The sequence below is a fragment of the Misgurnus anguillicaudatus genome, chromosome 7 (assembly GCF_027580225.2).
Source record: "Misgurnus anguillicaudatus chromosome 7, ASM2758022v2, whole genome shotgun sequence".
NCBI classification, from domain to species: domain Eukaryota; kingdom Metazoa; phylum Chordata; class Actinopteri; order Cypriniformes; family Cobitidae; genus Misgurnus; species Misgurnus anguillicaudatus.
The window spans coordinates 34,061,533-34,075,678 of record NC_073343.2 but is presented as its reverse complement, the minus strand read 5'-3'; the positions used below and the strand labels follow the sequence as shown (position 1 = coordinate 34,075,678).

The window sequence follows — 14,146 nt, the reverse complement described above, 5'->3', positions numbered from 1 at the left end:
TTTATACATTTTTGAATTTAGTGTCCAGGATAATTACACCTGGTGAGTCTGTTATATTACAGACATGTTGATTTCATAGGAATATAATTATTTGTGCATAGATTCAAATCTTTCCCAATTTTAATACAGCTCCCAGCGGTCCTCCTCAAAACCTCCAGGTGTTTAACGCGACCACAACCTCCCTCACCGCCAAATGGGATCACGCACCTGGGCGAGTCTTGAACTACAGGATCAGCTACGTCCCAGTCGCAGGAGGCAGAACACTGACGGTAAATAACTTTTTAACATGTGATGGATGACATTCATCTATTGATCCAATACAAATCACAGAATCAATCTGCTGGTCTGTTTATCTCATCAATCCATGCATTGCATGTTATTATGTCTTAATAAGTCAGTAGAAGTATATGTTTAATGCACATATTGTTGACTGCATTAAACAAATTGTTATCTCATCACAGTTATATTTAAATGAATGTACACTTACCTAAAGGATTATTAGGAACACCTGTTCAATTTCTCATTAATGCAATGGTGTAATTGTGTGGGGGATGTTTTCTTGGCACACTTTAGTGCCAACTGGGCATCGTTTAAATGCCACGGCCTACCTGAGCATTGTTTCTGACCATGTTCATCCCTTTATGACCACCATGTATTCCTCTGATGGCTACTTACTTGCAGGATAATGCACCATGTCACAAAGCTCGAATCATTTCAGATTGGTTTCTTGAACATGACAATGAGTTCACTTTACGAAAATGGCCCCCACAGTCACCAGATCTCAACCCAATAGAGCATCTTTGGGATGTGGTGGAACGGGAGCTTCGTCTCCTGGATGTGCATCCCACAAATCTCCATCAACTGCAAGATGCTATCCTATCAATATGGGCCAACATTTCTAAAGAATGCTTTCAGCACCTTGTAATGGCATGTAGAATTAAGGCAGTTCTGAAGGTGAAAGGGTGTCAAACACAGTATAAGTATGGTGTTCCTAATAATCCTTTAGGTGAGTGTATATGAATAAAATATGATCTGAGATTCCCTTCCGTCTGAAAGGCGAGATTCTGTTTCTCAGCGGCACTATCATATTTTTATTGCTTCTCAACCAATCATCTTCTTGCCATTTTTCATGTTTTGTGATATCCAAGTGGGTGTTTTTCTAAACTAAAGCCATTGCAGTAACTTTTCCAACCTCTGGTTTGTTCATCAAGCGGCCATATTTACACTGGCAACAGTCGCAGGAATTCCCTGAAACGCAGTCGTATCTCATATGATATTTAAATTAAATCTGGACGTTTATGTAATTTTCAGACGCGGCCCAATTACCTGAGCTGAGGATTACTAAAGTTTATGTAAAAAATACAACATTTACCTAATTTAAACAACCTTGGATTACCAAAGAAAACCATTATGAAAGGAAAATCATTTAGCGCAGGAATGCTTACTAGGTTTGAAAGCTTGTATTTTTTATTGTTAAGGATTTATTGTTATTGTCAATTGTATTATTTTAATATTTGATTTGTAAAATTTTCCAAATAGTCCTTACCTTTCTGGGTGGATGAACTAATGGTTATGTGTTACATAACGGATACCTTTTTTTGTTACGGGGTTTACAGGATTTAAATGATCGTGGCATGAGTTCAAAGACTCAATATACATTTGCACAGACAAGCATAGCAAGTGATTCTCATGCTAACACATGTAATGTGTTTTAATAACAGTATCAAACATGTATTTGTGGTGCCTTTAGGTTAAATACAGTAAGCTCTGCTGAACACAATACTTTCCTTCGAGCATGCATTCAACTGCACGATTTCTTGTCGTACAGACACAGGTTGGAGGGAAGAAGAACACAGTCGTCCTGCAGAAACTGACACCCGATACACCTTACTCCATCACTGTCGCTGCAGTCTATGCAAACGGAGAGGCCAAAGACATTACTGGTGAAGGAAAGACACGTAAGTCGCCAGCAAATGCATTTATCAATTCTGTCAATTAGGTCATGACACCCAATAGAAACACTTTGAATGAGTCTTTACGTGTGTTGCCATAGTGCCGCTGGGCAGTGTGAGAAATCTCCAGGTCACTGACCCCACTGTCAGTACTTTGAATGTACGCTGGGAGCCGGCCGAGGGGAGCGTGAGGCAGTACAGGATTTACTACCAGCCCGTCAGAGGAGGTGCAGAGGACATGGTATGTCTTAATTCAGGGCTTTTCAGCTTGTGCCAAACGTAACCATATTTAACGTTCTAGCAAACATTTATTTGGCCTTGAGTAGTTTTGGTCATAGTTTATGAGGATGAGAGCATGCCAGGCAACTTGCCCATGTTGGCATTGTGGAGAAGGATTACTGCTTTATTTAAAAAACATTACTAAAATGCCTGTTAACTATTTGGATTGCTGTGCACTATTAAATTTAGCATTGTTTTCCCTGCTGCATTGTGATTTTGATTTACATCCTACCATTAAAGGATTACTCCACCTTCATATAAAAATCCTGATAATTTACTCACCCCCCAAGTCATCCAAGATATTTATGTCTTTTTTTTGTTTAGTCGAAAATAAATTTTATTTCCAGGAATTTTCTCCATATACTGTAGCGGACTTTAGTGGACCTCAATGGTTTACAGGTTCAACGCAGCTTCAAAGGGCTCTAAACGATCTCAACCGAGGCATAAGGGTCTTATCTAGCAAATCGATCGTTATTTTTGCAAAAAAGTACTTTTTATCCACAACATCTTGTCTTGCACTAGCCTTGGATGCGCCAGTGAGACCTTATGCATTACGCAATCACGCATGAACTTTACAAGTGTGGACAAAGAGGAACGTTCAGACGTTGTTGTATGTGCAATGATATTAATCAATGTCTTTCTGTCAGTTTATTGTTTAAAATGGTGTGCCTTTCACATATGTTACACGTGACCTTTTGTAATAAATACTTAAGGTCGCGCTGGCGCGTCACACGGCTAGTGCAAGACGAGAAGTTAAAGGGGCCATGTCACAAGATTTTTTTAAGATGTAAAATAAATCTTTGGTGTCCCCAGAGTGCATATGTGAAGTTTTAGCTCAAAATACCATGTAGATAATTTATTATAACATCTTAAAATTGTCACTTTGTAGGTGTGTGCAAAAATGTGCCGTTTTGGGTGTGTCCTTTAAAATGCAAATGAGCTGATGAAGTGCAAACACTGATCACAATGATGGTGGTTTGCAATTAAAACTCAATTGTGCTGTGAATTATTTTCTCTCTCTCTCTCTTTCTCTCTGCATTAAATGTCAGTGCTGTGATTGGATAGTGCAGATGAAGGGGCGGTATTATTATAATAAGAGCTCCTTATGACATCATAAGGAGAGCCAAATTTCAACAACCTATTTTTTCATGTGCTTGTACAGAATGGTTTACCAAAACTAAGTTACTGGGTTGATCTTTTTCACATTTTCTAGGTTGATAGAAGCACCGGGGACCCAATCATAGAACTTAAACATGGAAAAAGTCAGATTTTCATGCCATGGCCCCTTTAAAAGTGATGATGGTTTTGCTAGATAAGACCCTTATACCTCAGTTGGGATTGTTTAGAGCCCTTTGAAGCGGCACTGAAACTGTAAACTGTTGAGGTCCAATAAAGTCCACTTTATTGAGAAAAATCCTGGAATGTTTTCTTCAAAAAATTAATTTCTTCTCAACCGAATGAAGAAAGACATTAACATCTTGGATGACATGGCAAATATTCCTGGATGGAAAGTGGAATATTCCTTTAAGCATAATGTAGGAGAACCCTACGCACCCTTGGCACCCAAATATCTCACCACCAGTCTTGCAGACTAGCAGCATCCTGGCAACCAACTTTAAATTATACAGACATTCTTTAAAAAACATAATGTGTTTTTATTCTTCTCTCAGGTCCAGGTCCCTGGTTCAAGCACCAGTACAGTTTTGAAGAACCTGCAGTCGGACACCGAGTACACGGTTACAGTTGTGCCAGTATACGCAGCCGGGGAGGGCAAGCGTCTGTCTGAGAACGGAAAAACATGTGAGTCGACACAGCTCTTTTCTCTGCTTTAGTGTTCGTAAAGATGCTTGAGTAAATGATGAAAGCATTGACATGCTTATCAATAACATGACTGCTTTGCCCAAAGGTTTGTAGTAACCCAGATGTTTGTCCAAGTAACGAGTCAGCTTTAATGGATTGATTAGCAGGAAAGGAATGCCGATGTGTTGGCAACACCATAAATTTGTCTCCAGTCAGACCCTAATGAGACTCTTTTATGGGTGGTAATGATGGGGGGTCATCAACGATCTATTTCACCAAATGGAAAGCCGGGGAGGTGCAAAGACATAAAAGCACACTTCTTTACCACTATGGGCTCAGTGCTGGTCATTTGAAGTGTAGCTAACAGGATTTTGTTGACATCATTGTGTTTCCACTAGGGAGTAATGGCATGGTTTGCTTCTCATCATCTGCGTTACTTTGTTCTTTGGGTTTGCTTTTTGTAGCTGTGCCATGTTAAAGTGTTGACCACTGCTTTCATTTAAAATCTGGTATCTGGGTTTTTTGTTGTTGGAAATCTGTAACTTTTTCCACATGTAACTTGGTATCCACGTTGTATGTTTCTAATATCTGTGATTCCTTGATGTATGTCAGTTCAGTTACAATGATAGCTGCCCCTAATGGTTGTTTATTGTGGCTAAAAGACTGAATTTATTGGAAACATGTCAGGTGTTATATTTCATCTTGAAAAATCACAAATATCGCCCTATATCACGGGGCTGTTGAATGCTTTATTCTGATTGGTTGAGAAATGTTCCATGGGTATGCATTATTTTTCAATTAAAGCACACCTGACCTGTCAAATGTGTAAGGAATAATTGACGACGGGCTGTTGAATTATAAGAAAATAATGCACACCCAAGGTGGGAATGTGGGTGTGCATTATTTTTAAATAGTTCAAAGGACCGGAGTCATTAGTCCCTTTCACACATACAGTCTTTACTGGTAATTTACTGGTAAATTGCAGTTAACAGATCATGTGTGAACAGAACCTTTCCGGTAAATCAGTGCTCCCAATTTACCAGTAAGACAGGTTGTAAGATTACCAGTAATTTACCGGTAAGCGCTGTGTGTGAACGAAAATAATAGGATTACCGGCATTTAGAACGGACGACGTCAGACCGTGCTGACAGCTTCGGGCCAATCATAGCGTTTTAATACAGATGACGCGTTTACCCCCGCAGTGTTTACTGACGTTTCCACACACATGCTGCTTGAAAGTTGAGCACACCTGCAGTTTACGTCCACATTTCTTCACCAAAGTTGATAAAAACAGCTGACCGCCGAATTGCCGACGTCCTTAGCACGCCCTCTGTGAAGCCTAAAGTGCAAACAGTACTGTTGTTAAAAACGCATTTTCGGTTTGACGTCGTCTCATTCAATGTTGTTTGGTCATAAGCAACTTCGCGACCACAGACATGAAAACAGCAAAATACGGACCGTGGATATGAACGATGTGGATTGTTTACAAATACAACACTGAGCTCGCCGCGTGCTACAGGTACTTCCGCTTTCTCAACGAATTTACCGGTATTTTGATACTGATGTGTGAATGATGTCTTACTGGTAAAATAACGGAACGCCACTGCGTGTGTGAACAGCACATTTTTGTATTTACTGGTAAATTCATTCTGGTAAATTCATGGTAATTTACCAGAATTACTGTGTGAAAGAGGCTAATTATTCCTCTTATACCACGGTTACCACAAACATTGCTCTGGTGCCTATTTTTAAGACATTTGATAAATTAGGTGTGCGGTTATCAAAAAATAATGCATACCCATGGAACATTTCTCAGCCAATCAGAATACAGCATTCAACAGACCCATGGTATAATTGAAAATAGTGCACACCCGCAGTGTAACTGCACGGCATTACCACCTTTGGTGTGCATTATTTTCGAATAATTCAACAGCCCGTCGTCAAATATTCTTTACTTAATGCATTCAACTTTTATAAGAGAGAAACGAGGAATATGCCAAAAGGTGTCATTAAAATAATCATGCAAAAAATAAATAAAATACATTATCGAGAAATATGATGAACATATTTTTGGAATTGTTTCTAAATCGTGTTTAGTGTCATGTCATCTTCTGTTGTGCAGTGTATGTTGTATGTAGGATCTTCATTTTTGGCTCTTAAAATAGTTTGTGCTTTGCCTCTACAACCACTCACCACTTCTCTTTTTTTTCATTTATGTCTAAAACATTGGTGCGGACCCCTGCCAGGAACATCCAGGTTTATAACCCCACCACAAACACCCTGAATGTACGCTGGGAGCCGGCATCTGGAGATGTCCAGCAGTACCGCGTCGTCTACTCCCCCGTGTCTGGAGTCCGACCCCCTGAATCTGTGAGTCCTTGTCTTTAGCGTGAGGAAAGAGTGGTGACAAATGTCAAAGATCAGTAATCGATCCTTTTAAGTAAATGTCTGTTTGCAATCTGTCCCTCCACAAATATGCTGTTTTCAGTACCGTTCATTCTCACATAAACATCATTGCTAAAGAGAGATGTTCATAAAACTGTAAGATTATACATTTATTGTCGTTTGATCTTCTTTGCGTAAACAACAGCAGCTGTGGGAAATTTTTTAAGTTCAAACCTTTTTATGTCAGAACTCGAGGTAATAAAGTTAATACATTGTGATGTTGTCTTATTTTAACAGAACTTGCTTCTTATCGGCAGCCATTAAGATTTTATTTCTTTGTGGAATATTGGTTTGGACGGGAATATTGGTTTGGACTAAGAACTTTTTTCCAACAGCACAGCCAGTTTTCCAAATCGTTTGCGTCGAGAAATTTAGCTCAAAATTTGTCTGCGCTTTCATTTAACCTCTGATCTGAGATAAATTCTTTCACCTTTTCCACTGGAACATTGAAAAACCCACAGCGCTGAAGTGCGATCATTCGTCAACTTACCGCCGTCTCAAAAATGAAAGATTTGAGACACAAAGTTAAAAACGACACAAAGAGAATAGGGAAGCTCCCTGTGTCTTTAGCCGGCAGCCAGTGACCCTCGTGACCTGACGTAGTGAACGGTGGTGAACCGCTGTCAACACATCATTCACTCTTATTACTCCAACTAGTAACCTATTAACACATGAAAGGGGTATTTCTGCCGCCTCTCACTTTACAAAGTGATGTTTGATGGTTGGATTGAAAGTCAGTGGAGATGTAGACAGCAGTAAGTGCAGAAGGTCAACGCTAGAAAACAGCCAAGCATCTTTCTAAGGGTGTAATTTGTCTGAACTTGTCTAAAGCCAACAATTTTTTTCATGTGATATTGAAATAAAATTCCACATTTTTAGCTCTGGGCCAAAACAGATTGTGGGAATCTTATAAGTCTTCTAGGAACATGGCTGCATCGTATCTCATGCCAAAAACAAAAAAAATGTTACTTTACTGTGCATAAAGTAACTATTATTATGATTATCATTATTTATATCATTCTTTTACCCTAATTTGATCATAACGTGAAGTAAAAATAACATAAATCTATTGACAAATGGCCTGTCTATGTATTGAGAACTAACTTAGGTTTATACTAAATACACATTTACTGTATTACAGTTTGGGGTTAAAATATATGGTGTAGTCTTTGTGAGATTCGCTCATAAGTATCTTGAAGTATTTAGTGATCCTCACAGGTGTTCATTTTTACCTGTATCCATCAGGTGCTGGTTCCAGGAAACACTAACACAGCCCTACTGGAGCAGCTGGTTCCAGAGACCGACTACTCTGTCGGTGTGGTGGCCTTGTATGCTGATGGAGAGGGCTCTTCAGTGGTTGATACTGGAAAAACACGTGAGTATTTGCTAATGAACGATTCACCGGTGGTCCACAGTGCCATACTGCATGCATTAACAAACTGCCTCACAAACGCTATTTACACTAGCTCCGCCCACTGTACTGACTTTTGACGTTATGTCCCTAGTTTGAATTCGCTTTTTGCCAACCAGTCCCTCCAGTAAAACGCGTAAATGCATTATCAGCCAAAGTCTGCATATTTATGCGGGGGGCCGCATTTTTTAAATATGCCGCACTTTCGCCGCATAAATTGCAGATTTCTTGCTCGCAAAATATGCATGATTTCATAATCCCCCAATTTTTGTAGCAAAAGTCATATATATCTTAGCAGAAATTTGAAAAATGTTGCATTTACTTCATGCGCAGCCATGTCCCCTGTTGTCACAGGAATGTTAGGAAGTGACGTAATTACGCAACGTGAACATCAATGAAAAGCTGCAAACAGTTTTTGCAAGTTCACACAGTGAAAATATCTTGCATATTCCATCGCATTTTTTAAGAAAACATGCTACAATCACAAAAAAACTCGCGTTTTTTCTAGAAGGACTGGCCAACCTTCCTTTTCCTATCACATCGAAAAGGCATTCGTTTTCAATAAAAATAAAGATAATGTTCAAAAACTGCAAATAAAGTGAAGAATAAAAGTATTTAGTAGGTAGGGTTAAAGGTCAGTTTAGGGAGGGCTTTTATTCTCACATTATACCACAGGGCTGTTGAATGCTTTATTTTGATTGGTATTGTGACCTTACCTTACATGTACATATACAAACACTAAAAGTACCTGTCATTAACTATCACTGATCTGTAAGTACTAGACACTTACCATGTATATACAATTTGTAAGTACAGTAGTGTTTCATCATATATGTACACTATAAGTACCTGTCATTAACCCACACTTGCCTGTAAGTACGAAATACTTATATTGTACATTCATTTGTAAGTACAGTAGTGTTTGTTATTAGTTATCATATATGTACACTATAAGTACCTGTCATTAACTTACACTTGCCTGTAAGTACGAAATGCTTATATTGTACATTCATTTGTAAGTACAGTAATGTTTGTTATTAGTTATCATATATGTACACTATAAGTATCTGTCATTAACCCACACTTGCCTGTAAGTACGAAATGCTTATATTGTACATTCATTTGTAAGTAAAGTAGTGTTTCTTGTTAGTTATCATATATGTACACTATAAGTACCTGTCATTAACTCACACTTGCCTGTAAGTACGAAATACTTATATTGTACATTCATTTGTAAGTACAGTAGTGTTTGTTATTAGTTATCATATATGTACACTATAAGTACCTGTCATTCTCCCACACATTTCTGTAAGTACTACATACTTATATTGTACATTCATTTGTAAGTACACCGACACTATGAGTATGTATGTTGTATTACCCAGTACTTATCTAGGGTTACATAATAACTACCAAGTATGTACCACTGGTAAGTACAGTAATGATACCATTTAAAAGTAAGTACCATACATTTGTCTGTAAGTACAACATATTTACCATATATGTACAAGGTAAGTACACAATCTGTTAAATAAGGTGCTAAAAATTTTTTCTGACAGAGTATGCCAAATCTTAAAGTATTAGATTGCATGAACACTATTACAGTTTATTGCCTGGAATTAGGATATAACCTAGACAAAAGTTATAAATATTTTAAATATAAAACATATAACTGTTATCCAGAATAAACTTCATTTATAATAATAAACTATGAAAATATAAATAAGGAAAGTTAATTGCATTAGAGTTAAATATATACAAAATGTCCAAAAATGGTCTTAACGGTCAATGTTCCCTAAAATCATGAAATGACACTATGTTCTAGCACATGAACACAAACAGTAAATTTTTTACGATCATCCTCGTATCTTCTGACATTGAGACGAATCAGTGATGTTTGTTTGTTTTTTCGGATCGCAGTTCCTCTCGGTGGTCCCAGGAACCTGCGTGTATATGATCCGACCACCAGCACGCTGTCTGTGACCTGGGAGCACGCATCAGGTCCAGTGCTACAGTATCGCATTAGTTACGCACCAACCACTGGAGATCCCATTGAGGAATTTGTAAGTGATATTCTCTTTTATGTCATTCTAAAAGATACAATCTGTACAAATGATAAGAAGCACACCAGATATTTATAGTTGTGCTTTTGTGAGTCAGTCTTTGTCTGAACGTAAGCTAATTCTGTCCTCTTCTGTATTGTCACGTAGACAAGCGTCCCTGGCAACAGAAACTCAGTCATCCTACAAAACCTGCAGCCAAACACTCCATACAACATCAATGTGGAAGCCATTTATCAGTCAGGTCCTGGAGGAAGGCTCTCTGGAGATGGACATACATGTGAGGAATGCTCATGCTATCATATGTTAAAATGAGATGTCTTAGGCACTCATACACATGGCTGGTCAAAATGAAACCCTAGATGAAAAATGTAAAATATGGTTATCGATTACTTGCCTTCATGTCGTTCCAAAAACTTTCTCGACATCTGATATGTGAATGTATGCCATGTTTTTTTATATTGGAGCCTGCGGGCCCTCATTGTACTTTATGGACAGGATTTGACACTTTGCCAAATAACTTTTAATAACCTTTCTCTATTGAAGCCATGTGGGTTTGGAGCGGCATGAGGGTAACTGACAACAGACGTTTTTTTATTTTTTTTAATTATTAATTTACACATTCTTGAACACAGAATAAAGAACTTGAAAAGTAATGAGGACTGTCAGTAGTGACATGTTTTGCCTCAGAAACAATAAAACTAAACCTTTTGGCCTGCAAAGAAAAACACCTTGATATGACATTCATCCAGCCGTTTTATGAGGTCTGAAGGCTACAATGGGTTTGTGTTCACTCTTTAACGCTGTACCTCGGCTCACGTGTTATGTTTCTTTGGTTCTTCAGTGGGTCTCCTGGAACCTCGTAACCTGCGTGTTTCGGACGAATGGTACACTCGTTTCCGTGTCTCCTGGGACGCTGCTCCTGCACGGGTCAATGGATATAAGCTGGTCTACACACCAGCGGGTATGAGACGGCTTTACAATTACTTAAAATCTGAATTTTATTGAAACGCATTTTTTAAGTAAGTTGTGTTTGAATGCTCTACAGGCACAGTTGACACCCAAGAAGTGTTTGTTGGAGACACGACCACACATAACCTGCTCAACCTTCAGCCCGGCACCACCTATGACCTTAAGGTTTATGCCCAGTATGATGCGGGCGTGAGCGGTGCTCTCACTGGACAGGGAACCACTCGTACGTGCCTCATTCTTTAACTGGTAAATTGCATGAGATTCTCTTTTGATGACGTTAACTGTGAAATATCTGTTTCAGTGTATCTCAATGTGACGGATCTCAGCACATACAATGTGGGTTATGACTCATTCTGCCTTCGATGGACTCCTCATCGGGCCGCCACCTCCTACAGGCTGAAAGTCAATCCTTTTGTTCGTAAGTAAAACATATATGAAGGTCACTTATTGGGATTAAATGCAGGAGGTCAGTGTTAGAAAAACAGTCAAGCATCTTTTTCAGGGTTTTCATGTATTTGATGTCGTGAAGAGAATGAGAAGACAGATATGTGAATAATTGTAGCATAAAACCCTGTTTACCCTTTAAAAAAATATTTTTCCTGCTGCAAATACCAGCTTGGACCAGAATGAATGTTCATGCTGATCCAGGCCATTTTTTGCTAGTCTTCAGTGGCTTGGTACTGATCTACATCAGTATCGTGCTTCTCATGATGATGGATTAGCATGTTTTTTTTTTTTTTAAGTAAAGCTGGATTACTAGGAGGTTTTGGCTTGTTATGCGATCTGGGAAGTCTGCTGGCTACACTAGTTTGAACAACATATGCTTTTTTTGAGCATCTCAGCAGGGTTTTCTGGACAATCAATGCAAATGATGCTCCAGATTCACAGATGTCAGAGCTGTTTGCCTGATGCAGTTAAACATTTATGCACAAGTGATCTGGAAGCAATACATAGAGAATGTCACATATTATTGGAGTGTTGTCGGTGTATAGACCTGATACCCATACCTACCTGTCATCTAAAAATTGACCGTCAAATGACAATTTCAGCGTTCCAAAACAAAGTGCCTTGGTTTCTACTGGGCTTTTGGAAGTTACTGTCAAAAACAAAATATGTATAATATATCAATAACTAATTTTCGATAAAAAACTAAGATATGGCCTTTTCCCTTTGAACGGCAGGATTGTTGCTGTGTTGGGTGTCCATGTGCATTATTCCTCATGTAAATTGAGTGCTTAAACACAGATAGCACTCATGCAGACGTTGTGAATTTTATCAGATGTGCACACTGCGCATGTTGTTGTATTGAAAGGCGTGACATTTTGTAGATCAACCTTATGTCCCCAGTGCTTCTATCGACCTAGAAAATGTGAAAAAGATTAACCCAGTAACTTGGTTTTGGTAAACCGTTCTCTGCAAGCATGTGAAAAATAGCTCATTGAAATTTGGCTCCCCTTGTGATGTCCCCCTTAATCTGCACTATCCAACCACGACACTGCCATTTAGTGGACACTCCCAAAAACGGCACATTTGCTCACACCTACAAAGTGTCAATTTTAACATACTATAATAAATTATCTATATGATATTTTGAGCTAAACTTTACATATATACTCTGGGGAAACCAGAATAATGTGAATTTCAGTACAAACTATTTTCTGTTCTGTTGGTGAGCTGAACCAGATAATAAGGAAAAGAAGGCAAGAAGTATCCGGCACAGATGGGAACACTTAAAAAGCATCCCAGAATGCACATCATGTATTTGGCTGGCGGAATGATTAGAGATACTTAAAAAAGCTTAAGAGTATCCAGTATATAGCATTTGCTCTAAAAAAATAGCTTTTGTTGATGTTTTGGTAATTACATTTCCATACTTCCATTTGTGTCATGATGTCCACATTTTTGACTTACATTTCGGCTGTCACTGTATCTTTTGTGACCTTAAATTGCTCCCTTCTCATATCATCAGCATCTAACCGTGGTGCTCAGGAGGTCACCATCACTGCATCTGAGAGCCAGTACTGTTTTGATGGGCTGACACCAGACGCCTTGTACAATGCCACGGTCTACACCCAAACCCCCAACCAGGAGGGACCCGGGGTCAGCGTGAAGGAACGCACATGTGAGTCGATGACATCTTCAAATGAGTTGAAGGTTGCAGTTCTGTTCACAGCATACTGATAATGTCTGGTTATTTTTCCCTGTAGTGGTAAAGCCAACCGTAGCCCCAACAACACCCCCACCACCTCCACCACCTCCAACTATCCCCGGTGCACTCGATGGTAAGAATCTACAACACCATCATTTCAGTGTTAATTGCATTTTCTTTAGTGCTGAAATATATCATCAATGCAATAATATGAAATTGGCCTCTTCCTTTTAAAATGTAATGCACTCCCTCTTTTAAACCAATAGTGCTGAGTTCAGCAATTCATGAGCTTCTTCTTCTTGATCATTAGTGACATCTTATTTACATCTTCAAAGGTCAATTTGTAATATACACAGATGTCATTATCTATTGCATAAAGAAAGTCTCTAAAATTGTCCAGAAGCTACCTAAATGTTTTTCTTCAGTCACTTAAGGCCTCAATTTCTCAAAGATTCTTTGCTTCAAAATGTTGCTTCCTCCCTGCAATGTAATCCTATGAAAACAGAAAAGACGTCTCCTTTCTTTCAAAAGCATTAATTACATTTTTAAAAGCTTTCAAATGTTTTTCTTTGGCTGAAATTAGGTATGACGATTATGCCTGTATAACTCATTACACTAATTTGTACATCACAGTGTGCAAAGGAGCCAAAGCTGACCTGGTGTTCCTTATCGACGGCTCGTGGAGCATCGGAGAGGAGAGCTTCGCTAAAGTCCGTCAGTTCGTCTTCAGCATGATCGGAGCGTTTGATGTCATCAGTAAGGATGGCATGCAGGTAACGGATCCGCTAGCGGTCGGGTGATTGACAGCGAATGTGTCGTACTGTGACTCACTCGGTCCTTTCTTTCATTCTGCGGAACAGGTGTCTTTCGTACAATACAGCGATGATGCCAAAACCGAGTTCAAGCTGAACACCTACCACGACAAGGGAAAGGTCCTGTCTGCTCTGCAGATGGTCAGCTACAGAGGAGGAAACACCAAAACAGGTTTGAATCAGCGATAATTATTAGCATAAATGCTTGTTTTTAAATATCAGTGTTTGCTACTGACTTTTTTTGAGCTCTGCACAAAAATCTGCAA

The 14,146-nt window shown here is 38.9% G+C and overlaps 1 protein-coding gene across 1 annotated transcript in view; it reads left to right on the top strand.

Annotated features, from left to right (window-relative positions):
* The window catches only part of col12a1a (collagen, type XII, alpha 1a), a 72,147-nt gene that overhangs the window by 34,483 nt on the left and 23,518 nt on the right, over positions 1–14,146 (top strand). The window contains 16 exon segments of the mRNA XM_073869778.1: positions 22–42; positions 130–269; positions 1,829–1,958; positions 2,054–2,193; positions 3,902–4,029; positions 6,257–6,401; positions 7,722–7,851; positions 9,808–9,950; positions 10,098–10,227; positions 10,792–10,911; positions 10,996–11,142; positions 11,221–11,337; positions 12,889–13,041; positions 13,127–13,201; positions 13,702–13,841; positions 13,929–14,052. Of these exon segments, the coding sequence (XP_073725879.1) occupies positions 22–42; positions 130–269; positions 1,829–1,958; positions 2,054–2,193; positions 3,902–4,029; positions 6,257–6,401; positions 7,722–7,851; positions 9,808–9,950; positions 10,098–10,227; positions 10,792–10,911; positions 10,996–11,142; positions 11,221–11,337; positions 12,889–13,041; positions 13,127–13,201; positions 13,702–13,841; positions 13,929–14,052 (1,983 nt within the window).